At 29.6% G+C, this 27,955-nt stretch overlaps 1 protein-coding gene across 1 annotated transcript; it reads left to right on the top strand.

The window, feature by feature from the left end:
- The first annotated feature begins 212 nt into the window (after window positions 1-212).
- LOC107453975 (uncharacterized) lies at window positions 213-7,540 on the top strand. The gene is made up of 4 exons (XM_016071001.3): window positions 213-649; window positions 2,838-2,983; window positions 4,656-4,786; window positions 5,939-7,540. The coding sequence occupies exons 1-4, from the start codon at window positions 462-464 to the stop codon at window positions 6,104-6,106; spliced, it is 633 nt and encodes a 210-aa protein (XP_015926487.1). The 5' UTR covers window positions 213-461; the 3' UTR covers window positions 6,107-7,540.
- The last annotated feature ends 20,415 nt before the right edge of the window (window positions 7,541-27,955 follow it).

Raw genomic sequence — 27,955 nt, 5'->3', positions numbered from 1 at the left:
CGCCAATTCAATCCTTAAACACAAGAAAGAAGATGTAAACAACGCAACTTCTTGATGAATTTTCCGCCAAAGAAAAACCGCAAACGCAAAACAACTTTTCAGAGTAATTCAGTTTTCGTAAAATTTTAAAAGAACCTTTTCGCATACAGCGGGAACGGCTCAGCCAGTATACTGATCAATCTCTATTGTTGTGTATGCTTACAGCTCAAAATGTATCAGTTTTCTTGCACTTTATTTCGATATTTTTTTTGAATTGTTAATCTTAATCAACCTGTCAACTGCAATAACCAATGAGAGCACGCCTTGTATGAGGACACGTGTCTTGACTTTTGGGACGATATTTACATTAAAATAGTGAATACGTCAACTGTTTGTTCGATGTATTTAGCCGGTGTTTCATTTTAAATTTGGTTGCAATCAAAATCATTCTATACCTTCTCTATTTCATTCAAAGTATAATTATGAAGAGCTTATTTTCTTTAGTTTTGCTTTCTTTTACCCTGTTTAACATTGTTTACTGTGATGAATCGGAACTGGACATTGAAGTAACTCAAAAAGCCGAGAAATGTGATAGAAAATCAAAAAAGGGCGATTTATTGTCGATGCATTATCGAGGTTCATTAGATGATGGAAAAGAATTTGATTCCAGGTATTTATTTAAAAAAGAATTATTGTTATCATTTATTTCAATCAAGAATTTATTTTAGTATATTATCTGTTTTACGAGTTATTTATTTCCATTTGTAACTTTTAAAATTAATAAATGTTAGGTTCACATTTATTTTAGTAAATTTTTACTTAATGCTTATTTTTTAGTGAAAGAGAAGAGGCTAATGACCTATTCTTTATCCTATTAATGACCATGTTCAATTTCGATGTCTTGTAAACGATATTAACTCATTTTTCCCCAGTGTTTAATTATGGTTTAGGAAACTTGAATAGAAAACTACCCAAGGCATTATAATTTTTTGTGATGGCACCACCCGAAATTATATTATTGCCACTAATCCTAAAATTTAAGGTTAATGTTTAATTTTTTTAAGGATGTTATTTAAAGCTCTTTCACTTAGAAAAATGAATCTCTAAGCAGAGTTTTAATTTTGAAATTCATTTACAAGATCTTGCTGCGAAAGGACTCTGCTGTAAAATGAACTAAAATTTTATTGCTCTGAAAGTAACAAGAAATTGGAAAAGACAAATATTTTTATAGTTTTAGTCATAAGAGTTAGATAAATAGTTATAATTTTAATTCACTTAATCTTTCCTTTAGTACACAGCGGAATTCAGAAAAACCTCTTACCTAAACTGTTTAATTACAAACGTAAAACTTTTTTAAAATAGTGCTAACATGACAAGATTTTTCCACCTTGATGAATATTTATTAAAATTAAAGAACAATTTCTAATTTTTACATATTTTTATAGTGACCATTTAATCTTGAAAAACTAGATAGCAAAGGTTTTATTTTTTTTAATTGTTGTTTTTCTTAATATTATCATTTTGTCCTATTATAATAATAAAAAAAAGAGCTGGTTTAAGATGGCTGAAACTTAAAGGTAACTGACACGAGTAACTTATGAATTCACAACACTTATCAAAATAGCATATACAGTGGAGCATCGTTTATACGACGTTTTTCGGTGGTCCCTTCGGGGTCGTATAAACGATGTTCCACTGTATTTAAAAAACAGTTATTTCATTAGGACAAAGCTTTCAACAAACAGCTTTATTATTCTAGTTTCTAAAATATAGTCTGAACTTGTTTATCTTAAGAACGTAGGTATAGAGACAATTTGTTAAACCAATTTTTTATTTACATTGTTTGAAAAATGCTATATTTTTCATGAAATTGAACCTTAGCAGTATACACTCATGGCACACCCAAACATTGTCTATTTATTCTTGGCAATATGGTTGTCTCTGAATGTTGATATTGGTAGTTTAATTGTTTATTCCACATTATTCTCAAATTTTACATTCAAAGCTGAATAGAGGTAGGAAAAAAACCCGAGGACAAAATTTATTGCCGAATTCTTCATGAAATCACAGGAAAAAATCTTAGTTTTATGTTTTGTGAAACTTTTGAAGAAAGTTTATTCAGAATTGTAATTTTTAGAGATATATAAAGAAATTCCTTTTTTTTTTTCAAAAAATTTATTACGCACTACATTTTTTGTTTGAAATTAAGACTGCCCTGAGACTGTTCTTATTCTCTTGCTCTTTCCTTTGAGTATGATTTTGCTTGCATTTTAGAATGATTTGGCTAGAAAGATGAACATAATGTTGCAGGCAACACGGTAATAGAATCTGTTTGGTGGTTTTCATTACACCATCTTTAGTTATTTATGGAAATTTAATGATTTACGGTAAAATGTATCAGGAACTAATTTTAAAAAAAAGCTTTTTTTTTTTCTTCTACAATTTAATTTTGGAACAATTTAAACTAAAGAGGGAGCTAAAAAACTTTGGAAAGAATAAAATTTAACTGAATATTAATTTTTCTTTCCGATAATTTCGATTCCATGTAATAAGTTTTACATGTTTAATATCGAACCAACCATTCACTTAACATTTCCTTGTTAAATCAGGGCTAGACCCTCATTTAACAAGTTAACTATACAGATATGCTAGCATATTTATTATACAGATAGCTATTATATCATATTTGTTTATTGCAACTTTGGGAATTAAAGGTTAAGAAATTATTGTTTGACATTTCTTGTATGTTTATTCTTTTTTTTGTCCTTGTTAATTTTCTGAGGAATTTTGTGTTTTAATCTTCTAAATTATTAGTATAGAGTGAAAGCCTTTTAACTTTATTTTTTTCTTCTACATAGTTTTGAAAGGAATGAGCCATTTAGATTTCAGTTGGGAATCGGACAAGTGATCAAAGGTTGGGATCAAGGTCTAGTTGACATGTGCCCTGGTGAAAAAAGAAAACTCACAATTCCACCTCACCTTGGTTATGGCGATGCTGGAGCAGGTAAAGTTCTTACTAAACTAAATTAAACTAAACTCAGTGGCGCGACAGCCCATAGAGGGCCAAGGCCTACTGAGCCCATCTCAGTTTTCTTGACCTTGGGCTCTGGGGTGCAGGAGCAGGTGTTCCAGTTAGGTGGTCAGTCGAGCGCGGAACCCCCAGTGTTTAGTTCCCAAGCATGCTTGGAGCTCATTTATCTACCTACTGAAGAAAGTTCTTATTAAAGATGAGATTTAAGTACCTATTAGCAGTTGAAACATACACATCCACAGAATTTTTTTTTAAAAATATGAAACTATTGTAAATGGCTTTTAAATTAATCTTACATTTTTTATAAATTTTATAAATGACAGCTATGTTATTAAATAAATGCTTGATANTGCTTCCTCACAGAAAAGGGCACTTTAAATTTTGAAAGGGCACTCACTTAATACAGAAAAAATTTATTAAAATGTGTAATATGTTATAACTGAATTTGATCCTAGAAAATTTTTAAATTAGCCTCTTATACACATAAAATAGTAATTTTATGTGAATATTTTAAAAAATAATTCTCATTATCAACAGAAAAGAGAAAAGTTTGTAGTTTGTAAAAATAAAGAGATGCTAAATCTCTGTGCTTAAAATTTTTTCAAAAAAGGTAAAAGTAAAAAAAAGATTAATTGATTAAGCTTTTTTCATTAATTTAAATTGAAAATCATGAGTAAAGGAAAATTTAAAATCACTAAAAAATGTATTAATATCCCTGAAAAAAGATACTTATAAAAAATTAACTAGTTGAGAAGAATAAAGTTAATATTTGTAATGGTAATAAGAATTAAACCTGTTAAAACATATAATTTTACCAGTGTGTAGTTATTATTTAAGCTATAAATTTTTTTCAAAATGGAATATGAATGAAAAGGCGGTGTTTTTAAGAGACGGCTGCTTATTTGTGCAAAAAGGGCGCTTTTGTAGGGATTGCCGACAGGGCGGTCCGCTTTTCAAAAAACGCTTAGGGAGAACACAATCTTATTTATACAATAAATTGCAAAAATTTCTAATTAATTTCATGAATTACAACTAAACAAAAACTTTATATGGTAGATCTTGCAAAATTAATTAGAAATTTAAACTTATTAATTAAAAATTAGATAGTGTATACTTTTTATTTTCTGAGTCTGAGTTTTTCACAGTATAAAAAGTTTGTTAATTTAATTACCAGATAGTTAATTAGTTTAGGTACACTTTTATGCATATTATTTTCGTGTATTTTCAGGAACTAGAGTGATGAGGATGGGGTGTCAAATGACAAAATAAGGTGGCAAATTATTGTATTTTTTTCCCACTCTATTTTTATTATTTGGTCTTTTTTTTTTTTTTTAAATAAAGAGAAAGAATTTTTCTAGTCTCCTGTCTAAGTGCAACACTGATTGAGACTAATATCTAATTAACACTGTTTTGTTCTTTTGGAGCATTCTTTACTGGCTCTGTGCTGTGTCAAATTGTTGTATCTAAATACGCCCTTATAAAAATACGCCATTCATACTGTGAGGTTTATAAAATTATGTATACAACTAATTATTTAACTAAAGTTAGTTTAATTTTAGTTAAACATTTACTACCTTCTGAAATTCATGTAAATAATTAGACTATTCATATTGTATTATAACGATTAGTTTTTTATGTATTTTAGGTGATCGTATTCCTCCAAAAGCTACTCTAATTTTTGAAGTAGAACTGTTGGACATAGAAGATGGGCCAGCACCTGTTAATGTTTTCAAAGAAATAGATTTGGATGAAGACAATCAACTTTCTCGTGAAGAGGTAAATTATTTGTTGCCTTCGTGTCTTATAGTTAATGTTACATATTTATTCTGATAGTTTGTCCATTGAAGGTAAATCAAGGTCAATTCATGACATTTAATAAAGTAATTATAGTAAGTGTAGAAATTGTTTTGTACTAATGATTGCAGTTTTGACTGGTCTAAACAAATTTTGATCAAGACACTGAATAAAAGTGATTTTACCAGTCTATTGTCATTTTATCCATTCAAAACTCTTAGGAAAAGGTTAGAACTGTTAAAAATGATTTTAATTATTCAAATTAGTAGAGAGATAAAAACAAACTTGATTTATTGTAACAAGTTACTTAATATAAAAATTAATTTAAAAAATGTAAGAAAAGAATTTTAAAAAATTAAACAAATGATTGCTCTTCCAAGTGATATCTTTCTGATTTCATGGAACTACAAAAAAAAAACAAGGTATGCTGCCTCATTAAAAATGCTTTGCAACACTTGACCAGAAATGTCATTGTACATCGTTAAAGATGCCTCTCCATTAAGGACTGGTTGTTTGTGAGCATTTGAACTATTAATTTTATCTAAATTTTTATGCTAATTTTACAGTTTCTGTAAATTAAATTCAAATTTTAAAATTGCATTCAAAGAGCCCTAGAAAGAGCTGTTTTATCCAAATGTGTTAGTTGCTATGTCAGTAAATAACTATGAAACTGTATTTTGGGTCTATTTAAATGCAATTTTTAAAAAAAAAAAAAATTAAGAGAACATGAAGATAACTTAGATTAATGAGAATGCTGAATTATGTACATGAATAGAACCTGGCGTCTTTACATTTTCTGCAATGGATTATTGTGTAGTTCTGAATCTTTGTGTGAACTTTTCCCTCGAGTTTGTAACTGCTATGCTGAATCACACTGTATTTACTTTGCACGGCAAGAACACATAGTAGAATAAAACATTAAGGTTTGCTATTCATCTGAAACATTACTGCATCTGACGATTCCTCACAGAGCTTGTGGTTTTTTTTAACCACTGGTCAGATTAGTGCTGTTTGCCATAACTGTGGTATCAATGAGCCAAGTTTCAGGGTGCCTTCTCTCTGACCAAAGCTTGGTTAAATATTTTTGTTTTCTTTGTTGGTTTTGTTCTATTTAAAATATTTGTATGTTTTCAGATAAGCGATTATTTGAAAAAGCAAATTCCTGAAGCAGAAGCAGCTGGTATGCATGATCTACCAGAATCAGATAAACTTGTTGAAGATATATTTCAACATGAGGACAAAGACAGGAATGGGTTCATTTCCCACGAAGAATTCAGTGGTCCAAAGCATGATGAATTATAAAATTCTGTCTTATAATGGGGTGATATAATAGCTCAATTGTTTTAAATTAATATATTTTATAATTTTTTATACATGAATAAGAAAAGTCTGTTAATACTTGTTATTCTAAATGCATATTTTTTACAAAAAAAAATTAACCTGCACAAATTTTATTGTGGTGTATGATGCACACTTTTTGAGAGACAGCTACTATTTGTTAAAGGTTATTGAAGGTTTACAATTTTACATATACTTGGTTAAGTGTAATAATTTTTCTTGGATGCTGGATATATATTTTTTATTTAAATTTACAGGATGGGCTGAAATATCTTGGCAACATTATTATTCTTTCCTTTATTCTATAATTGTTTTATTCTTATCTCTAAAATTTTATTGAAACAGTAGGTCCCTGCTTATTGGGAAGTGTTTTAGTACTTTTAACTGGTTTGTAGATAAACTGAATATTATCTAACTTTTTGAACATTTTTAACTCTTATGGAAAAAAAAATCTTTGTCTTAACTGAAGAGTCATTATGTTTGATCTTTAAATGAATTGTATATCTTAATCAAATTTATTCTTAATCACTCATTATTTTGTAAAATGCTGCTATTAAATTTGACAAATATTTGTAAATAACATTTAATTTTTGTAAGACAACCTGTGATAAAATACATATCTTTAAATTTTAATGAATTTTTTGATTCATAAATGTTATCTATACTTTAGGTGTTGCTTTATTTCCAATGTAATTCTCTAAGATGTTGTATTGAACTATGTTATGTTCATTTGCACATTTTCTTTTTATATTAATTAATATAACTTTAGAGGAATTTAAATCTACATATATTTTTTTAAATCTGATGCAATAATCTCTATTTTTTCTCCGTTGCCTATAAATTCCATTGTCACATTTCACTCAAAAATATAAGGGTTAAAAAAAAGATATAAAAACTATATCTTTTTTTTTCCTTAAAAAAATTTCAGAACATGCTAAGTGTCACATTAACTTTGAATACCTTGTCCATGTTGATTACACATCTTGGTTTTTAATTTTGCATGTTATATTACTAAAAAGATATGTTTAAATCTGGAATTATTAGGTGTTGAACTTGTTAAATTGCTCCTTTCTTACAAGTTTTTAGAATTGTAAATTTATTTTATTAGTCTTTGTGATTGACATTTTTTATACACCTTTTAAAAATAAAACAAAATTTGTGATTTTGGAGGAATGAACAAACTCTTGCCAGAATGTAAATATATTTATATTATGACTCTTTCAAATGTTACACATTTTAAATTGCCATATAATAATTTGTGATTTTACAAATTTACACACTGAAATGAGACTTGTATAAATGTTCAGTATCTTGTGGCTCTATTCTTCTTGTAAAACTTTTTAGTATTGTTTATAATGCAGTACAACAAATCTAAAATAAACTATTTTAAATTTTTTATTATTTGTGTGTGTTTTTAAAATGGATCAGAACAACATGAACATATCAACCTGATTTGCTAAAGCACAGTTTGAGTGTGGAACTTGTAGAGATGATTGTAGTCCGCAAAAAATCCTGATTTTTTGCTAACCGTGATCCGGAAGTTTCAGGATCACATTTATGTATAAAAATTCTTGTATATTTTATTTAAAAATATTAGAACTAGAATTTATACTTGGCATCTCTTTCATCTGAAAATATTTTTTCTGGTAGAATAAGAAATGTGATTAGAGATAGAAATAAACTTATGAATAATTATTCATTTAAATTATGCTGCATATAATTTCTTTAGAATTTTTAAGTTTTGAAAATATCAATGATTTAAATTTATAAAGACATTAATTTTTTGAAATGAGTCATTAATGATTTTACTCGAAAATTTTCAGGATTTTGGAGTTTGGCTCACAATCACCCCTGAACTTACTCAGAAAATCAGATTGAAATCTTGGATTTGTCTGAGTTTTTTTTTTCGTAAGAAAATTAAATTAAAGAATGAAATAGATGTATTTAAAAAAGGGTATGTTTATATTGGTTAGTTTGTTTTTTATTTATAGCGCAAAAGCAACTGACTTTCAACTTTATTGTTAAGAATTTTTCTATTGTTAAGATGTTAGTCTAAATTGTGAAATGTTTATTGTTAAGTGTAATATGTAACATAAAATAAAAAAGAAATAGTTTTCTCAGTTTTACTAGATGTTGTGAGCACAAATATACAATTGGAGCCATAATTGTGAAAAAGAAAACTATTTTAACGGTAATTCAATGTTTTAAGTATGGCCCTTCCATATTCTAACAAACCCCAAATCTTATTTACCAAGAATGAAGAAAAATAAAATCCTAGCAAGGGAAAAAGAGCTTGATTTACCATATACCTGGGAACCTCTGTCGCACTTCTGTTAAATTTTTTATAAGCGGCCATCTTGTTTTGATTGAAGTATCGGACAATTCTGAGTCTGACAGTCGAAGAAATTAAAATGTAAATTATTCCATTCTAAGGAATTTGATAATAAGTGGATGATTCTATTAACTAGTGAGTTTACAAACCGGGGGTACTGTATTTACAGTTTCATGCGAAATATTACTTTTTTTTTTTAAGGTATCTGAATATTTGTTAAGCATTTTTTTTTATCAGACCTATTTTCAAATATGCTGGACCCAATTTTGAGTTTATGACTAAATGTTCAACTGCGTAGCTTTGTAATTTTGAACCTAACCCAAAAGAGAAAGGAATTTCCGGATCAAGCATTCAGAGAAACTAGGAATTAACCTGCATTTGGGTTACATAGAGAGGAAAACCATATTAACCTCTCACTGTTAGCCTGACGGCAAGGGGATTCTAACCCATAATCCAAATATCACTAAAGATATTTTACGTCAGTGCGATTCAAGCCTGGGTGTCCTCATTGATAGGCGAACGTTCTATTTCCTGAGCCACCAGGACTCGTGCTGGGCCATTAGTGAATTTTATTACTTTATCCACAATAAGATTCATATGAAAAAAATAGACAGCCATTTTCTAAGTGTCCGTTTTTATCTAGAAATTTTTTTAAGAAAAGGAAATCAAAATTTGTTTATATGGGTAGAATCAATGGCATAGGTTGTATAAACGGGAGCAGTTTTTATTTAAAAAAAAAAAAAAATTATTTGAAGACCTTTCACAATTTCTTTAATTAAAATATTTAATTTGCATTTATGTTGGTCAGTAAAATATTTATTTTTTACTTTTATTCAAGAACATTAAATTTCATTCAGAGCAGTTAATTTATTTTAAAATACTCTCGTATTTACGTGATGTCATAAAAAACCTCTTTTCCCCATCTTTATTTTTTTTTATTTTGAAAAGTAATCCGTTTGTTATTCCTCAGTTTTGAATAAGTTTTAATATTTAAAAGAATTTAATTTTATGCAAAGATATTACTAAGTTGACTGTTATAAAGAACTGTGTCTGAAACACTGATGTTTACATTAAATGTATCATAATTGCCGGCAACGTGTCTAAATACTTCATTCAAAAATGTTGTATACCCATTCTATATAAATATTTTTTATTTCACTTTACGAATAAAAATAATCCTTAACTAAACTCTAAATATAATTATCGTAAGATAATGAGCTAGTTTCTAGTATTAACATAAATTTAATTTTAATGTGGTTAGCCGTTAAATGTTTGCCTTGTTCCAATATAGTACTTTTTCTAAAATCAGCCTTTCCGTCACAATTATTTATTCCTTATTAATTAATATTAAAATAATTTGAATTGAAATTTATAAATTAAAATAAAATGAATGATTATAAATTCCCGAATGTTTCTTCAAAGTGCTCATGTTTCATATTATAATTTAAAATTTTTTTAGTCTAAAGTTAGGGTGCATTTATAAAACGTGCTGTGGGCGCACCTATGTCTGTGATAAGTTTCTTAAGATTATATACCCCCAATGACTCCCCGTGTAGTAAATGGTGACTGATGCACGTTAAATCTGTCGGGGTCACAAAGTCCTCCAATTTCCCATAACAAATCAATACCTCTGGGGGCACTGATCCAGGAGTTTCCTTGTCTTCTGGATGGTGATCAAAATTACAAGTATATGGAGTTGAATATTGGTAGTCGTAAACCCAGAATTGGGTCGACTGTTCAACCACGGTTATATTAATAAACCCCTGTGAGCTCAGGGGATAGAGCCTTCGCCTTCCAATGATGTGAACCGGGTGTTAATCCCGGCGATGGCTGGACGATAAGAATCCGCATCTGGCTTGCACCGATCATAGTGCTGACGTGAAATATCCTCAGTGGTAGACGGATTATGGCTTAGAGTTCCTTTGTCGTCAGGTTAATCGTGGGAGGTTCTCTTCACTATGTAACGTCAAAGCGGGTTATTTCCATCAAAAAGTCCTCTATGAAAGAAAATTTCTCCCAATACTTGAACCAAGAGTTCCTTTGTCTTCTGGATTGGGTTCAAAATTACAAGGCTACGGAGTTGAACATTCGAAGTCGTAAACCCAAAAATTGGGTCGACTGTTCAACGACGGTTATAAAATATGAAAATAATAAACACCAGTGAGCCGTGATGGCTCAGGGGATAGAGCGTTCGCCTTCCAATGAGGTGAACCGGGATCGAATCCCAGCTAAGGCTGGTCGATACGAATTCCGCATCGGGCTTGCACCGACCACAGTGCTGAATCGGTAGGTAGATAATGGGTTGGAGACCCCTTACCGAGGTTAACCGTAGAAGGTTTATGTGGTTTTCTTCACTATGTAACGCAAATGCAAGTTAATTTCATCAAAAAGTCCTGCACAAATACCAACTTCTCCCAATGCTTGATCCAGGAGTTTTTTTGTCTTCTAGTTTAGATTCAAAATGACAAGGTTACGGAATTGAACATTAGTTGTCGTAACTCCAAAAAATTGGTTCGGCTGTTCAACGACGGTTATAAAAAATTTAAAAAAAAGCCTCAGTGGCATACAGAAGTCTTTGGATTCCTTGAGCAAACTCATCATTTAGAAGTTAATATTCCTTGTAAATAAAATTGGCGTCACAATGTCTTATTTTCTAACTTGGTAATGATCTGACAGGCAGTAACTTTAGTTTTTTATTCACACAGCAACTAAAATGATCGAATTTTAACTGAACTTCTATGCCTGATAACAATAGACGTTTAAATGTTTTCTTATCATTGTATCAATCGAAGTTTCGACCACTTTCAAATATTACAAGGGGAATAGCTTTCAACTGGAACTCTGTGCCTATCGACAATGTAAACTAACAATGTTTCCTAACAACTGCAAGAAATGCTTATCGCCATAATAGAATATATTGCCATTGTTAATCAAGTTTCCACCGCTTTCCTAATTGCTAGATTACTCAAATTTCAACTGCCTGTCAGCATTTTATCGTCAATTGAAATTTCGACAACTTTGCATAAAGAGATAAACAAATAACTTAGAAGAAAATAAGATATTAAAAAAAAATAAATTAAAAGTACGTTTTGGAAGCGTGCAAAGAGAGAGAGAAAACCATTCTATTTTTATCAAACGAATAGCGCAGAGAGTATCACTTTCGTAATGAACTTCTATCGCCATCGAAAATTCCCCCTCATGTCATTCCAAAGTGATGTGTCCTGCGTTTCTGGTCCACTTTAAATATATATTTTTAACAAATTTTATTTGTCACTTTGTTCGTGAATTTTATAATACATCATCTGGTGAACAATGTAAGAATTTTTCCCATCGAATTAATTAGATTTATAGAAGCTTATCTTTCTGGTAATAAATAGTATAAATATATAACTTCATCTGACCTCAAATCGAAGTTTAATGCCAGTACCAAATTTACAACGATAAGAAAATATTATTAAAAAAAAAATAATCGAAATTTGTTTTACAAAGACTTCTCGAATTTCTAAGATGAGAAAAAGTGTGAAATAAAATAAATTTAAAAAGGAAACTTTATTTTTTGTCAATCAAGTTAATATAGTCTCAGTTAATTTTCATGATATCATGTTCATTTTTAAAGTTTATTTTAAAATGTGCTTGCAGGAATTTCTTTTTAAATTTTTAAAGGAAGCAAATGAAAATTTAGCCGTTTTTAACAACAGCAACGTGAAACCAACAAATTTTCGTCTGTTTTTTTCAAGAATTGTATGCGAAATTTTTATAACACATTTTTAAGAAAAACATTGTATGAAATGAACTAAGAAAATTAGCAAAGAACTATATTAACTTGATTCTTCTAAACGAATCACAAAATTTTATATTTTTCTTTTTCGTAGAGTTCCATAGAGAAGTTTTTTTTTTCTTTTTCATTGCGTTAGTATTTCTATTATAATAGTAAGAATTATAAATACTAATATATTTATATAATAGAATTATAAATACTAAATATTAATATATTTNTAGGATAAAGTCAAATTTAAATTTGGTGTATGTTTATAAAGTACGTACTTTGTATAATACCTTCCTCCCTCCCCATCGTACAAAACCGTACATAATAGCAAATCCCCTCCCCCCCTCCTTTGGGATGTACGTACTTTTTGAACGGCCCCTATATCAACTTGATTCTTCTAAACGAATCACAAAATTTTATATTTTTATTTTTCGTAGAGTTCCATAGAGAAGTTTTTTTTTCTTTTTCATTGCGTTAGTATTTCTATTATAATAATAAGAATTATAAATACTAATATATTTATATAATAGAATTATAAATACTAAATATTAATATATTTAATATAATTTTATTTCATGTATTCAACAGCTGATTAATATTAGATTTGTGAAAAGTAGTGTTCAACTCCGAAGCTTTGTAATTTTGAATCCCACCTAAAGGACAAGTGAACTTTCAGACCAAAAATTGTGACAAAATCGCTTTCACGGAGAAATTTCTGAGTCGCATTTGTGTTGCGAGTTTTTAGGGCTTTTATTGCTGTCAGCAATAAAAGCCTTAAAAACTCTCACAGTTTGCCCGGCAGCAAGGAATATTTGAGGTTACACTCTAATCGGTGCCAGTATATAAGTCGATTAGTCAAAATCGGGATTTGAACCCTTAATCATTCCCACTAATGATTTCATTTTATAACCGTCACTGAACAGCCGACCCAGTTTTTGGGTTTACGACTACTAATGTTCAACTACGTAGCCTTGTAATTTTGAACCCAATCCAGAAGACAAGGGAACTCCAGGATCAAGTGTTGGGGGAAAATTGCCTTCGTGGAGGACTTTTTGAGGGAACTAATCCGCATTTGCGTTACATGGAGAGGAAGACCACGAGAACCTCCCACGGTAAGCATGACGGCAAGGAGACTCTAACCCATGATCCGTCTACCACTGAGGATATTTCTCGTCAGCACTGTGGTCGGTGCAAGCCGGATGCGGAATTCGTATCTACTGGGATTCGAACCCGGTTCACCTCATTGGAAGGTGAACTCTCTATTCCCTGAGCCATCGCGGCTCCCACTTATGACTTAAAATTAATAACATGTTTTTTTTTTGTTTTGTGGAAATAAGATCACTAATTAACTCGCTGTTATGCATCAATCAAAAATCGACAAACCACCCGATTAGTAAATATATTAAAAATAAATCTTGTTACGCAAGCTATGTTTGAAAGATTTTATTTAAGTATAATTATTTGAATTATAGATGAAAGTAAAGTTGAAGTTCATGTTAAGTTTGAAGAGTGTAAAAATAAATATATATTTTTTATTTTAATTTGCCATAAATAAATTAATATAGAGTAACACTAAATTTTTACGACAGTAAAATGGCGGTCCTCTTTAAAGTCATGATTTTTTTTTTTAATACAGTTATTTATAACTCTCCATAATTTACAAGGTTGTGATTATCAACATTGTTTCCAAATAAATCATAAATAGTTCGCACATTTGAAGTGTTCTACAATTAAAATTCTTACCTTTAGAATTGAAGATAACTTGATTTCAATGTCAACAAGAGGCACCAAAATAACTTTTGCAGATTCATTATTCTTATGACACACTATAGTAATAATAACTTGCTTTGGTTTGCAATAATCTGACATATTTGTAAACTTAAAAACAAAATATGTTGATTTTATTAGTTTATTTTTTACGTTGACCGTTGCCAAATTTTTGACGATATTAAAGTCCACGCAACACAGCTTTTGGGGTGCACATAAACACAGTCGAACAATATCGTCGTTCTACTAAACGTTCTAAAGAGAGCTGCGGTGACATAGTCGATACAGCTTTCACCTCCCAATGAGATGACCTAGCCTTGAATCCCAGCGATGGTTGTCAATTGGAATCATGTTGCCTCCGTGTACTAACCACAGTGCTGACGTGAAATATTCTCAGTGGTAGACAGATCTGGTTAGAATTCTCTCGCCGTCGGGTTAACAGTATGAAGTTTTCGTTATTTTCTTCTTCATATAACGCAAATTCCATTAAGAAGGTTAGCTTGTCCCAATGCTGGATTCGGGATTTTTCTTGTCTTCTGGGTTGGTTTCAAAGTTACAAGGCCAAAGAATTGAACATTGATAATCTTGAAATCAAAAATGGGTCGGCTGTTTAAGGCCAGTTATAAAATATAATTAAAAAGACAGTCTGAAGCATGGAAGTAGTGGGTTCGAATCCAGCCTTGACTCTGGATCTATTTTTGTGCTACCATTATTTCTGCTATTTGTTTCTCAATTAGCTGTCTGTTGTATTTGAAAGAACTTGTTGTTGTTGTTAATTTACGTCGCACTACAGCTGAACAATGGGCTATTGGCGACGGTCTGGGAAACATCCCGGAGGATGATCCGAAGACATGCCATCGCAATTTTGATCTTCTGCGGAGGGGATGGCACCCCCGCTTCGGTAGCCCGACGACCTGCACGCGAAGTCGAGCACTTTACGGTAGAACAGTTTAACGAGGACCAATACCACACACCCTCGGTCCCTGCGCAGACTGATCCAAGTGGTCACCCACTCGCACACGGTCCGCATTCAGTGATGCTTGACTTCGGTGATCTGCTGGGAACCGTGTCTTAACACTGCGGGACTTGAAAGAACTTATTTTTTGTATTGAGAACACAAATCCCCATATATACTTGAATAAATAGATAAAAAATAAACTGTGCCTATTTTCGGGGTGTAATACCGCAGTAACCCTGGATTTATCGTTACACTCGCCGTTTTTAATCTGTGTCATTTATTCTTAAAGGGGTCACTTTATTTGTAATGGTAATTAACCCATAATATAGACTGGGTTTGAATTCTCAATCGACTCTTCGCATATTTTAGCAGCGTCCGAAATGAATTAGTTTGCACTGAATGTTCATGCAGCGATTGAAAGGACGGATGAAAAAAACGGAAACACAAGGAAACTGTATAGTGGTAACGAATGTGACTTTTATTCCAACAAGGTAAAGCACAGGTTCATAGTAGGTGCTCAAAATTGCGACCATTTACACGAGCACAGAATTCACAGCACCGTTTCATTGACCAGCGAAGAATTTTACAAAAACGGCTGGGATATCACGGAAAATGATTGCGGCGGCCACTATTCGTGCAACAAGCTTCATTTCACTATTGGCGGAAATCTCGTACACTTAGTCTTTCATTAATCCCCACAAAAACAAAAAGAATCCATGGGTGATAAATCAGGTGACTTGGGGGGCCAAGCGATCGATCCACTGAGCTTCCAATGTTCGGTTTAGATAAACACGCGCAACAATCGTGCTATGGGCTGGAGCCCCGTCATGCAGATACCATATATCTTGGCAGATATGCGCAGGAACAGCGCTCAGAAAAGTTGGTAACACTGTCTCACGAAAGATTACGTATTAACAACCATCTGATCGTTGCGGTCACAAGTAAGGTCCTATCAAACAGTCACGGCTACGGTCAGTAAGCTGGTGGGTGACCACTTTGATCAACCTGAGTAGGGAGGGACAGAGGATGCGCGGTATCAGTCCTCGTTAAACTGTTCTAATGTAAAGTGCTTGACTTCGCTCACAGGTCATCGGACTACCAAAGCAGGGGAGCCATTCCCTCTGCAGATGATCAAAATTGGGATGGCATGTTTTCGGATCATCCTCAGGGATGTTACCTAGACCGTCGCTAATAGCCCATTGTATAACTCTAGTTCGACTTAAATAAAGTACCTACCTCAAACAGTCACCAATGATCCCAGCCTACATATTTACGACAAAATGATGTTGCGCAGCGTGACTCCTCGTACCATACGGGTTGTAGTAGCCCACACAACTGCTTGTATCGAACATACCTTCGCGACTGAAACTCAATCTGTAAAAAGGACAGAAGCTGGAAAACTGGGGTCCACGGTCCCTTTCTGCGTGAAACATTGTGCAAATTCCACATGCTTCGGATAATCGTTAGGAAGCAGTAACTGAACCTTTTGGTGATAAGGATGCACACGTTTCTAGTGTCGCCACACTGTTGATTGAGAGAAGTCAAGCTACTGAGCAATAGCTCGAATGCTGATAATTGTATTATCTTTGATGAACTGTAGGAGTTGTTCTGCGACATTGACAGTCTGCGTCAATGCTTCCCCCCGCATTCTGCATGTTGTGGTGCAGTGAACCATGTTCGAACAGATTTTTGATGCTGCTGTATCCTTCTGTTGGGGTATAACTTGCCTCACTCGGCGGCTGTCACTTACGCATGATGCCTATCCTCTAGCCCTTGATGAGTAAAATGATTCATCTCATTACTCTAGTACGTTCGTTTAGCAGCGGATCGATCGTAAAGTCACGGTTCCCAGAAGTTACTGGCTGCGGTCAGTAAGCGAGTGGGTGACCACTTTAATCAGCATGCGTTGGGACAGAGGGTGTGAGGTATTTATCCTCGTTTTAAACTGCTTTACCGTGAAGTATTCGACTTCGCGAGCAGGTCGTCGAGAAGATGAAAATTTCGATGGCATGTCTTCGGATCATCCTCAGGGATGTTTCCCTGAACCGTCGCCAATAGCCCATTTTACAACGAGCTCTGCACCCGACACTATCACCATTACGTTTCATTAACGTCATTAAGAATTAGTGTTGTACTGCCATCTTTGGATCAATTTCATAATGACAAATAATTTCGATTAATTTCAAAATCATTACTAATTTAGCGTCATTTCACAGCCATTACTTTTTGTTTTGTTCTGTTTAAAACTCGACATCCCTACTTAGTTCATTTCCTTTTTAAAAAGAAAAAATAGTTATTTTCAGAACTAAACCTCTTTTCTCTGATTCAAATTTTTAAATTGTTTTCTTTTTCTTTCATAAGATAAAAAAAATGTAAGGCTAGTTATAATTTCAACACAAAGCTGAATATATTATGCATTTCAGTATGGATAACAGTCGAAGCAGGACCTTAAAATGTTGACTTTTTTTAATATGTTCAAAAACACATACATATTAAAAGAATATTTCTAGTTCAAATATTCTTATAATTATAACAACGTATGTTGGAAAGTTTTTTTCAATAAAAATCTAAACAAAGAGTTTCTTTAATATGTTCAAACTAAACTAAAAAAATAACATACTTTGAAATTTTTAAAATATTTAGAATAAAAAATTATGCAATTAAATTAATTACTTCTAACAACTTACCACTAGATAAGCATAAAAATGCATGCATATTTAATGAAATTTCTAATTTAAATATTCTTAAAATAATTTTTTTTTATTATGTAAAAACTGAAAAGGAGCAAGAAAACAGTTTGTCCCTAATAAATGTAGTAGGTCAGACTAAAATAAAAAAGAAAATTATTTAAATTTGTTAGTATCATAAAATATTCACTGTGTTAAACCAAGAAAATTTCTCTATTTTTTAAAAAGAAGATATCATTTTAACCGTAAAATTTTTTTTATAATCGTTCGAAACATGATTGAATTTAAGAATAAAAAAATTATATATATTTTTTAATATAATATTTTTATCAAAATATATTTAGTATAATCAAAATCCCAAAGATTACAGCATTACACTAATTTTTTGACGTAGTAGTGGACGTGTCAGGTGCACCGCTCGTCATTTTACAGCTCTAATGCGACGTAAATAAACTTCACGGAAAGATGATAGATTGAAAATAAACAAATCGATGGCCAAAATCTTGATGTGGCTTGCACACTTTTGGGAATTTTGTCTGCATTTTTATTTTTACAGAATTATGCTAAAAATGAATAATAGAGAAGTTATTCTGTTTGTTATAAATGCACGACTGATTTAGAATACAATGAAACGACATTTTTTAATGAACTAAATACAATTAAACATTGAATTTCTATTTTTAAGTTAAGGGGCAAAACTCGCTAATAAAATTCCTATGATATAAAAAAATGCTAGTGTAAAATTCAGTCATAAATAGTAACATAATCTGATATAGCAGCAACAGATATATGAACAACTTATAACTGATATAGCAACAACAGATATATGAACAACTTATAACTGATATAGCAACATATTAAAGGTGTCATAAAATATTATTAGTAAATTTTAAAGTAATAATAACCAATTTTTTTATAAATATAAATAATTGATTTTTAATAAAATAAATTTATATTTCTGTTTATGGATTAATTAAAAAGGAAAATTATAGACATATGCAAAAGGGGGGGGGATAATAATTAATGAAAAAAATAATGATTTAAAAAATTGACTGATTTAAAATTACTATTGGAAACTAATTTTAAAAAAAAGGTAAAATTTTGTAAATTTTTTTAATCAGTTGTTAGTTATTTTTTTCATTAATTATTATTCCCCCCCCCTTTGCATATGTCTATAATTTTCCTTTGTTTTATGTCTTTTTGAACTTCTTGATATATATATATATATATATATATATATATACATATGCAAATTCTTTCATATAGATTAGTAATTTTAAATTTAAAGCACAGAAATAAAAAGTGGTACAGATAAATCAGAAGTAAACTGTAAAGTTTTAAATGGTGAATTACTTTTTTGAAACAAATTATGGCTGGATTAATTCCTCATATGGACGGAAGACAAAAAGTCCCAAGCATACACTGGAGCCGTAATGGCTCAGGGGATAGAGCGTTCGCCTTCCAATGAGGTGAACCAGGTTCGAATTCCAGCGATGGTGGGTAGATACGAATTACGCATCCGGCTTGCACTGACCACAGTGTTCAGATTTATCCTCAGTTGTAAACGGATCATGGGTTAGAGTCCCCTTGCCGTTAGGCTAACTGCGGGAGGTTTTCCTTTCCATGTAACGCAAAACGCGGGTTAGTTCAATCAAAAAGTCCTAATCGAAAACAAACTTCTCCCAATACTTGATCCAGGAGATCCCTAGTCTTCTGGGTTGGGATAAAAATTACAAGGCAACGTAATTGAACATAAGTAGTCGTAAAAAGTCTATTGTTGGGAAAGTACTTTAAATCTACTATTGATTTACCTGTTATGGTTTTATTTTTACTTGAATTTTCTCCTATACTGTTTCTTTTTTTTGCATTTTAATTTCATGCTTTTTGTCGATCTCAGCCCCTATGTGATTCCTCATTTTCAATCAGTGTTCCTATTTATATATATAGGTCTATTTTGTGTCTTCAGGAGAGACTGCTGGCTTTTGCACCATGCGTCATAAATTATTCACCTGACTTTAAATGTACATTTTTACGTTCTTTTCATTATACATTTATTGCGCTTAAAAAAAAATATTTTCCTGGAACTTGAAATCTTAAGTACTGTTCTATCAGCTGTGATTATATTCTGAGTTACAAACACCTTATGTTTAACCATGTGAAATTTATTTTTATTAACTTTGCACCCCTACTGAAGATGCGACATCTCTTCTGAATGATAGTGTTTATTTTCTTTGTAATGTTTGTATGTATTTAGTTCATAACGCTGTTTTCTGGATTTCATATTTAATATTCTCTCTATTTGTTAAAACTCTAATTTGAAAATGTTTGCTCACGTGATTGAACTGTTGCGAGCACTTCGAACTTTCGGAGTGTCCCTGGATGCCCCCTTGCGGGGGGCGGGACGGGTTAAGCTAGTTATTAGTAGTCGTAAACCCAAAAATTGGGACGGCTGTTCAACGACGGTTATAATATAAAATAAAAAAAAGTATACACTTGATAAACATATCAACCTATCTAAAAGACAAACATTTTTTCTCTGTAGTCTTCGAAGTTGAATTACATTTTAGAAGTAAATGACACCACTTTTAATGTAGAAAAAACTTTAGATATGTAATTAATAAATTTATATAATGATTACGCTGAATAAGAAAAGCTGTCTAATCTACGATGAAATAAATAAAAATATTTTTGGAGACTTTCTGAAATCCTTTTCAACAGTTGAATATATAACAAATTATACATTTACGTTTATGAAATTATTTGTTGTTATCTTAGTAAATATATCACTAGTTAAAAATATAAAAAAAATGAATAAAAATATGAAGAAAAAAAACAATTAAGACAACTTGAGTAAGTAATTGAAGAGTTTAGTGTTGAGAACATGCATGGTCACCTGTGAGTACAGAATGAAAAAGAATAGGTTTATTCACCATAGACTTTAATTAAAAAAGTTTTCGATGAGAAAAAAAAAAGTTGTAAGTAGATTCCGGATGTTTCTATGCATTCTCCAGTTGATTTTCTCAAATTTACGGAACATATTCGTTCATTAAGCTGTTCAATTATGTTTGAAACACTAGGATAAAATTCACTCAACATATTCGCTTCATTAAGTTCTTCAAATTGCGTTTGAAACAATACAATAAGATTTCCTTAACACGTTTGTTCGATAAACTCTTCCATTATGTTAGATTGTAGCTGTTGTTGTTGATTTACGTCGCACTAGAGCTGCACAATGGGCTATTGGCGACGTTCTGGGAAGCATCCCGGAGGATGATCCGAAGATATGCCATCACAATTTGCCATTATGTTAGAAACAACAGATTATAAATGATTTGAAATCGAAAAAAAAAAATAATCAAGGCAACACTTATTTTATTAAAAATGTTCCAGCAAGCAAAAAATGAGCCGTCATTTTTAGCAACAAAAGAAACAACAAATGAAGGTACAATAGCAATTTCATAAAAAAAACAAAGGCTGTAACAAAGGTTTTACTCTATAACTTTAAAAATGATTTTTTTTTTTTTACAATTGTGACTTTTCTAATAATAAGAACTTCAAAAGAAAACTAGATTTTGATTTCATTTGATAAGTAGATAGCATTTTGATTATTAAATACTCATTGTGGATTGAGTAAGAGAACTAACATTTCAATAATTAGTAATAATTATTAAAATTATTCCTAAGTATTGTTCAGTCAATTTTTAAAAAAAGAAATAATCAGAAAAACAGGATAAAAAAATAATTTAGCAATTTTGCTTCGGTAATTGATTACTTCATATTATCAGCATAAATATCGAATTATTAACTAACATAAGAACCGAAAATAAAACAAACATTTTTGACAATAAAAATAGTTCTTACGGATTAAATAAAAGGATAAATATGCAGTATTTTATAGCTAATTTAAAATATTTGAGACAGAATACATAAATTAGGAATAAAAAAGAAATTATAAGAAATACCAATAATTCAATAATTAATTTTTTGATAGTAGATCATGGTGATGATTTTGTTATTTTGTAAAATTTTCATTATCTGTTTTATTCAAATTACAAAAACTGTTTCATAAACATTTTATTTTCATATTAAAATCAGCATCATTAATTCATTGAAGATTAATTCCATTTGTAAATTAAAATGTCAACAATTTTATCATGACTTGACTGTTTTAGATTTTATAGTTTAGTTACTTTTTGTTTATAAAAATAACGTAAATAAAAATAAAGCAAATACATTTTCAGTATTAATTTAAATGCATGATAATTTTTTTTAGCTAACAGGTTACTTTTCTAATTAATATTTTAAATTAAATTATTAACTGGTTTTAATTTTTCTACTTTTTAAGCCAAATGGATTATTATAAAATAATTAATGTATGTTTTTTTTCTCTAAACAAATTGGTATATATTTTTTTATTCGAACGATTAATGATTTAATGAAGAATTATAAACCTAATTATTTACTGAAGACACAAAAACTACACGCTTAAAAAGTACATTATTTTATTAAGTGATGCGCAAAATTTTTCGTTTCAAATTTAAAATTATTTACTACTCTTTGGTGTTCTTGAAAAACATAGTTCCCAAGTTTTGTTTTGCAATGCTCAATTTAAGCGGTTAAATTTGTTTAGATACTTTACATATTCTTAAATGTTAATTTTTTTTGTACTCGAAGGAAAAAAAGTGCAAACTTCTGAAGTTTCATTTCATTAGAAAACACAATTTGCAAATGATTTACATGAATCTGAACATTTTGTACATAACACAAAATTCATTCATAACAATGAGCGAATATAATTACAGTAATGGTGAATATTTACAAGTAAAAATGATTAAGACAAACACACACCCGTTAGCTGACAGTAATTCGGTTTTTCAAGTGTATAATTTTCAAGTCATTTTTTCAGTTCAATGCTCCTGGCAACAGAACTGAAAAAAAAAAAAAAAAAAAAAAAAAAAAAAAAAAAAAAAAAAAANAAAAAAAAACTTAATTTCTACCACAGGATCACACTGAATTTGAAAGAGGGAAAAAAAGTATGATAAGCTTCATTTATCAAGTAGTTCAAAAACTATCAGAATGAATTGAGTTTTCCATTTTCAATAAAAAAAAATGCTGTGGATTGTTTCTTAAATCCCCAATGGAAACTGGTGTTCGACCCAGGTACAAACGCGCAAATAATCGTAGAAAAAAACCCAATAAAAGCTACAACAAACTTACATTAATCTTAAGTCAAAACTAACTTTCAAACTTGGGACAGATTACAATATATATTTATGATCAACAATTTTAATCCAAATTATGTCTTGATGCGTCTTTTAGTACACAACATAGCTAGGTTCAAAACGATTTAAAAAAAGCAAATGTTTGCTCGAAAAACTATTACACTATTTATAGAATTAATATTAACTAATATTAATTTACAATGAATATTAGTTTACATATTTCATCTGACTCATTATAAAATAAAAAAAAGTTGTTTTATTTTATTCGCATCCTAATAAAATCTTAAAACTGAAAATTAGGAAAACAATCTTGAAATGGCACTATTTATGGAAAATAACGGACAAAAACTAAAGGCTATTTATGTAATCAATATTATTTTACATATTTCGTCCAACTTATTACACGTTGCTTGAAAAAAAAAACATTTCTGATTATTTATTTATTTTATCAGTGATTTCTGATTTCATTCACTGATAAAAGCCTAAAGTCAGAAATCAAAGAACTGGGTACTTGAGAAGAATTAAAGTGATTATGCCTAACCATATTTAGATCAGATTTAATTGGATACCTGTAAGCAACGTCTTGCGTGTGTGTCGAACCTGATTGGCTTCTGAATCGACAAATGCCATAATTTACCTACGATGACGTCACTTGCAAAATAAATAAGCATTTAAAGGATCGCTTTCGAAAAATTTCTTCCTTTTTTTAATTTTCTTTTTTAAAAGTATTTCATGATTATTTAAGTATTTTTCTCTATAAAAGTAATATTATATATATATATTAACTTTCTTTTATGAATCGCTTAATGAAAGACATATCAAGACTCTTTATGGGTAGTAAAAAGAACTTTAATAAATGTTTCAAAATATTAAGCTATTTTTGAAATTTTTTAAATAGAAAATATAAATATGGAATATGGATATACATTACGATGCAACATTTAAAAAAGATCAGTTACGTTTTTTTTCTTCAAGTATTATAATCCTATATCACAAATTCATAAGAAAAAAACGATCGCATGATAGAAAGTGGCAAACATAACACTAGTCCAATTATTAAAATGTGATCATTAGATAATAATTTCATAGTGGAAGTTTTTGTAAAAGTTTTTAAAAGAGAGTTTAGAATTCGAATGAAAATCAATTAATCCCCAACCAAGTTATGAAAAAAAATTCTGCTTTTGTGAAGTGTAATTTAATTTTTCTATATGTAGTTGTTCGAAGCATGATTAATTAACTATTACTTCAGATCGAAGAAATGTGCAACCTGTACAGAATTGTACTTGTATAGGTGCTTTAAGCTTTATAAAGAACAATCCATTTGGGAAATAGAAAGAAGCCACACATTTTGTCCACATATTTAACACGAAGTGAAATATGTAATGCTTTATTAATGTGAAAGCAAACTTTACTATTTGTACTTTTATTTAAAAAGTGTTTGTACTTTAGAACTAAGTCTTTAATATGAGGTATACATAAATATCGATGTGTAATGAATATTTCTAATTAATAATCGATAAAAAAGAGGTTTAGAAAGAATGACTAATGAGGTAACATTAGAAGACACGTGCAAAAAGAAGCAGGAATAAATATCCATCTTTAAAACATTTTACACCATTTTTGTTGATAATTATTAAGCTGCTCAGAGGCTTTTTGCTTTTAAAAACAGTTTGATTTTTGTTATTATTTCTGATTAAATAGTTTGGGAATAGTATTTCATATAATGCGAAAATTGCAAGCACTGATTATTTAAAATATTATAATTTTTTTTATAGAACATTTTGCTATAGATTTATTTGAAAAAAAAAACATTTGTTAGTTTCCTTATGAAGAAAAATATTTAAAAAAGTAGTTAATCAAGTTTTCAGGTAAAATTATAAATTTTGGGCTAACAATAAATATTACAAAGTAAAGTTGGTAAAACAAAATTTAACATAGATATGTAAATCTTTTTTTCTTCTTAAATATATAAACATGTTTTAAACAATGCTTAAATTAAAGGTTTACTGCACTTATTATTTGTAAAAAATGAAATTAAAAATAACTTAACATTAGTTTCTCGATAAAGGAAACTTTAAGAATTTCGTCTAATCATGTTCAACGCATTAAAAAAAAATGTTTTGGTATTTTTTTTAAATAAAATTAGAAATTTTGGGTCTAATAATAAAAATTACGAAGTAAATTTGTTAAAACAAAACAGAATTTAATAGAGAAATTTAGAACTTTTTTTTAATATAATATTTAATTTTTAAAATGATTAAAGAATGGGTGCTTTAAGTAATGTTTAATTTAAAGGCTAGCACAAATTTGTGAAAAACAATGATGGTGGATAAAAAGAAATAAAAGTGAAATTATATAATGAAAAATGCTTTTATAATTATAAGTTTGAAAAAAAACTAATGCCCAAATTTTATCGAACAAATAAAAGTATCATAATTACATGATGTAAAATTTAAAAAAAAACAAACAAAACAACAACATAGAATTACCCTATGTTTGTTATCAGCGTACAATTGTTTTACATACATATTTTGATTTTATAAATGAAACCAGAACACATAAATAATTTGATATAGTTGCCAGGACGAAAATATACATTAAATGAAAATAGTATCAATGCTTAAAGCGCTTGCTATTGTTTACACTCAGCATATAAACCCTATAGTAAAGCATTGAACGAGGAAAGAATTGTGCGCTTTAACTCCTGCATTTCAATGCGCTATACATATTTTTGAATTTATTATTATTATTATTTTTTTAAATCAGCTTTACGAGTCCTAATCGCAACTCTCCAAAATGAAAAAATTCAGTAAAAAGCATATTTAAAATATAGCTTTCATTCATAGATGACATAAAATATCTCTTAAACACTACACAACAGGATCACAAAGTACACTGGGAATATAGTTTAAGTACTATTCCGTTAGCAGGAAGTGCTTTCTAGGTATTTTAAAACACTAAAATATTTCTTATCTGTACTCTCTTACCACCACGAGAAGAACCTTAGACATTTAATATGATAATATCTATGAAGATAGAGTATTTCAAATATGATGAAAAGCCCTGTTTTTTTTTTATTTGACGAAGGTAGAATAAATGGAGGACACATTTCGATTTTTAAGTATATTTTTCGAATCTTTTTCATCAAGAAAAATAAAAGACCTGGAATTTGGGTGAAATAAATTTAAAGTAAAGCTCTTATTCTATACTACAGTTGTATCTAATATCGAATTGGAAAGAATTGACAGAATTTAAAATAAAGGAAAAGTGTAAATTAAAGACTGAGAAACTCTAACATTTTGTATACTTTTATGAATTTGGTATTTTTTAATAAATAAAAAATTGCACCATAAACGTTTTTAAATTTTGAAAAACAGTGAGTTTTTTTTCAAATTGGAAAATTTGCGTCATTTTCATTATCATAGTACTATAGATTGAAAAACTTAACAATTATTAATGACTGTTACGAAACACAACAGTTATAAAAAAAGGCATATCATCTGTTAAAAAATATTCTTTGCTTATAGCCATATTCATATTCGTGATGGTTGGAAAGTAATATGCGATTCTTGACAAATCGTTCTTTCGCGAAAAGTTGCTTTTCTTGGCACGCTTATGGCTCTTATTGGCTGCTCTCCGGCTAACGGAAAAGTACCATTTTTTTCCAGTTTTTAATCATTTAATCATCACCATCATCATTATCTCTATCACAATCCTCATTTGCTGATCGGCATTGAGTACATTAGAGATAAATAGGTAAGAAAATAACTTGATCAAGCAATATGAAACTGCAAATCACATCTACATATCGTATCACAAGCATCAAAGAGTTTTTTTTTCCTTACAACATCAAAGGGGGAGGGTTAATTATGTAGGTATATGTAATAGCAAGAGGCAGTGAATTCTTCTTTTATTTGTTTTCAAATTAGAAGAGAACAATTTTAACTGCTAACAGCTATTAATAATTGATTCTTTAAAAAAAGTTGTTTAGCTATAATGTTTAACAATAAGAAATATAATTAAAAATTCCGATATATGAAATTTCATACGTTTAGATGAGATTTTATGCAAGTTGATGCTAGAATAACTACATTTTTTGTACAAAATACTTCTTTTAAATATATTAAGACTTCAGGACATTTTTTTTTCTTACTATAAGAGAGAGTAAAGGGTACACAGTAAAAACTAATAATTATAGCAAGTTTAAAGCACAAATGTTTGTGAAATATTTACTGGAACTGTAACCTAATGAAAACATTGCGTTCATCAAATTTAAAATAATTATGATTCAAACCAAGAAATGAATGTATTGTTAACAGAATCTCTTTGAATTACTCTAAATAAAAGTCATGTAAAAAATATAGTTATAAATTTTTAAAAACCACAAGTTGTTTGCCTCATTGTGAATATTGTACTATTATTTAAAATATTTTGTTTGTATTTATCTTTTATAAATATTTTATTACCGCTGAAAGTAAAATATTTATAAAAGCTTAAAATTAAATATAAATCTTTTGAATATATTTTATAATTGCTGTAAGAATTTAATTTAAATTCATTGGGAATATTTAACGATTGCTTACTAATTTGTATCTTTCGAAAATATCTAACGATTGCTTAATTTAATTTGAATCTTTTGAAAATATTTAACAATTGCTTAATTTAATTTTAATCTTTTGAGAATATTTTACGATTGTTGAAAAAATTAATTTGAATCTTTTGACAAATTTTTTCGGTCATTGAAGGGACTTAAATGAGCTTCTTTTAATAAATGAATCTCTTTTCAGAAGTGATAAAAAATTCCAAGAAAGAGACTTAAAACATTTCATAAATGGTCTTCTTTTTTTTCTTAAGTTGTAATTCATATGTTAGAATAAAAATGCATTAAAATATAAACAATTCTTGTTACAATTGTATTTTTGTTTAAAAAAACTTAATTTTATTACATTTTAATTACTTTAAAAATCAAACATGTGAGTTTAAAAATTTTCTTAAATTCGTAAGTTATCTTAAGTAATTCAACAGAAAACTTAAACTTTAATTAAAATAAAACTCTTTGTAACTATTAGGCATTATATATA

Source organism: Parasteatoda tepidariorum, chromosome 1 (genome assembly GCF_043381705.1).
Source record: "Parasteatoda tepidariorum isolate YZ-2023 chromosome 1, CAS_Ptep_4.0, whole genome shotgun sequence".
NCBI classification, from domain to species: domain Eukaryota; kingdom Metazoa; phylum Arthropoda; class Arachnida; order Araneae; family Theridiidae; genus Parasteatoda; species Parasteatoda tepidariorum.
The sequence above is the reverse complement of the archived record's forward strand: the minus strand, read 5'-3'. Positions and strand labels throughout refer to the sequence as shown.

What these genes read in the sequence shown, in the direction of transcription:
- LOC107453975 (XM_016071001.3), top strand. Translation starts at nt 462, where the DNA reads ATGAAGAGCTTATTTTCTTTAGTTTTGCTTTCTTTTACCCTGTTTAAC. An exon ending in GGAAAAGAATTTGATTCCAG is followed by an intron (nt 650 to 2,837) that starts GTATTTATTTAA and finishes TCTTCTACATAG; the next exon opens with TTTTGAAAGGAATGAGCCAT. An exon ending in TTATGGCGATGCTGGAGCAG is followed by an intron (nt 2,984 to 4,655) that starts GTAAAGTTCTTA and finishes TATGTATTTTAG; the next exon opens with GTGATCGTATTCCTCCAAAA.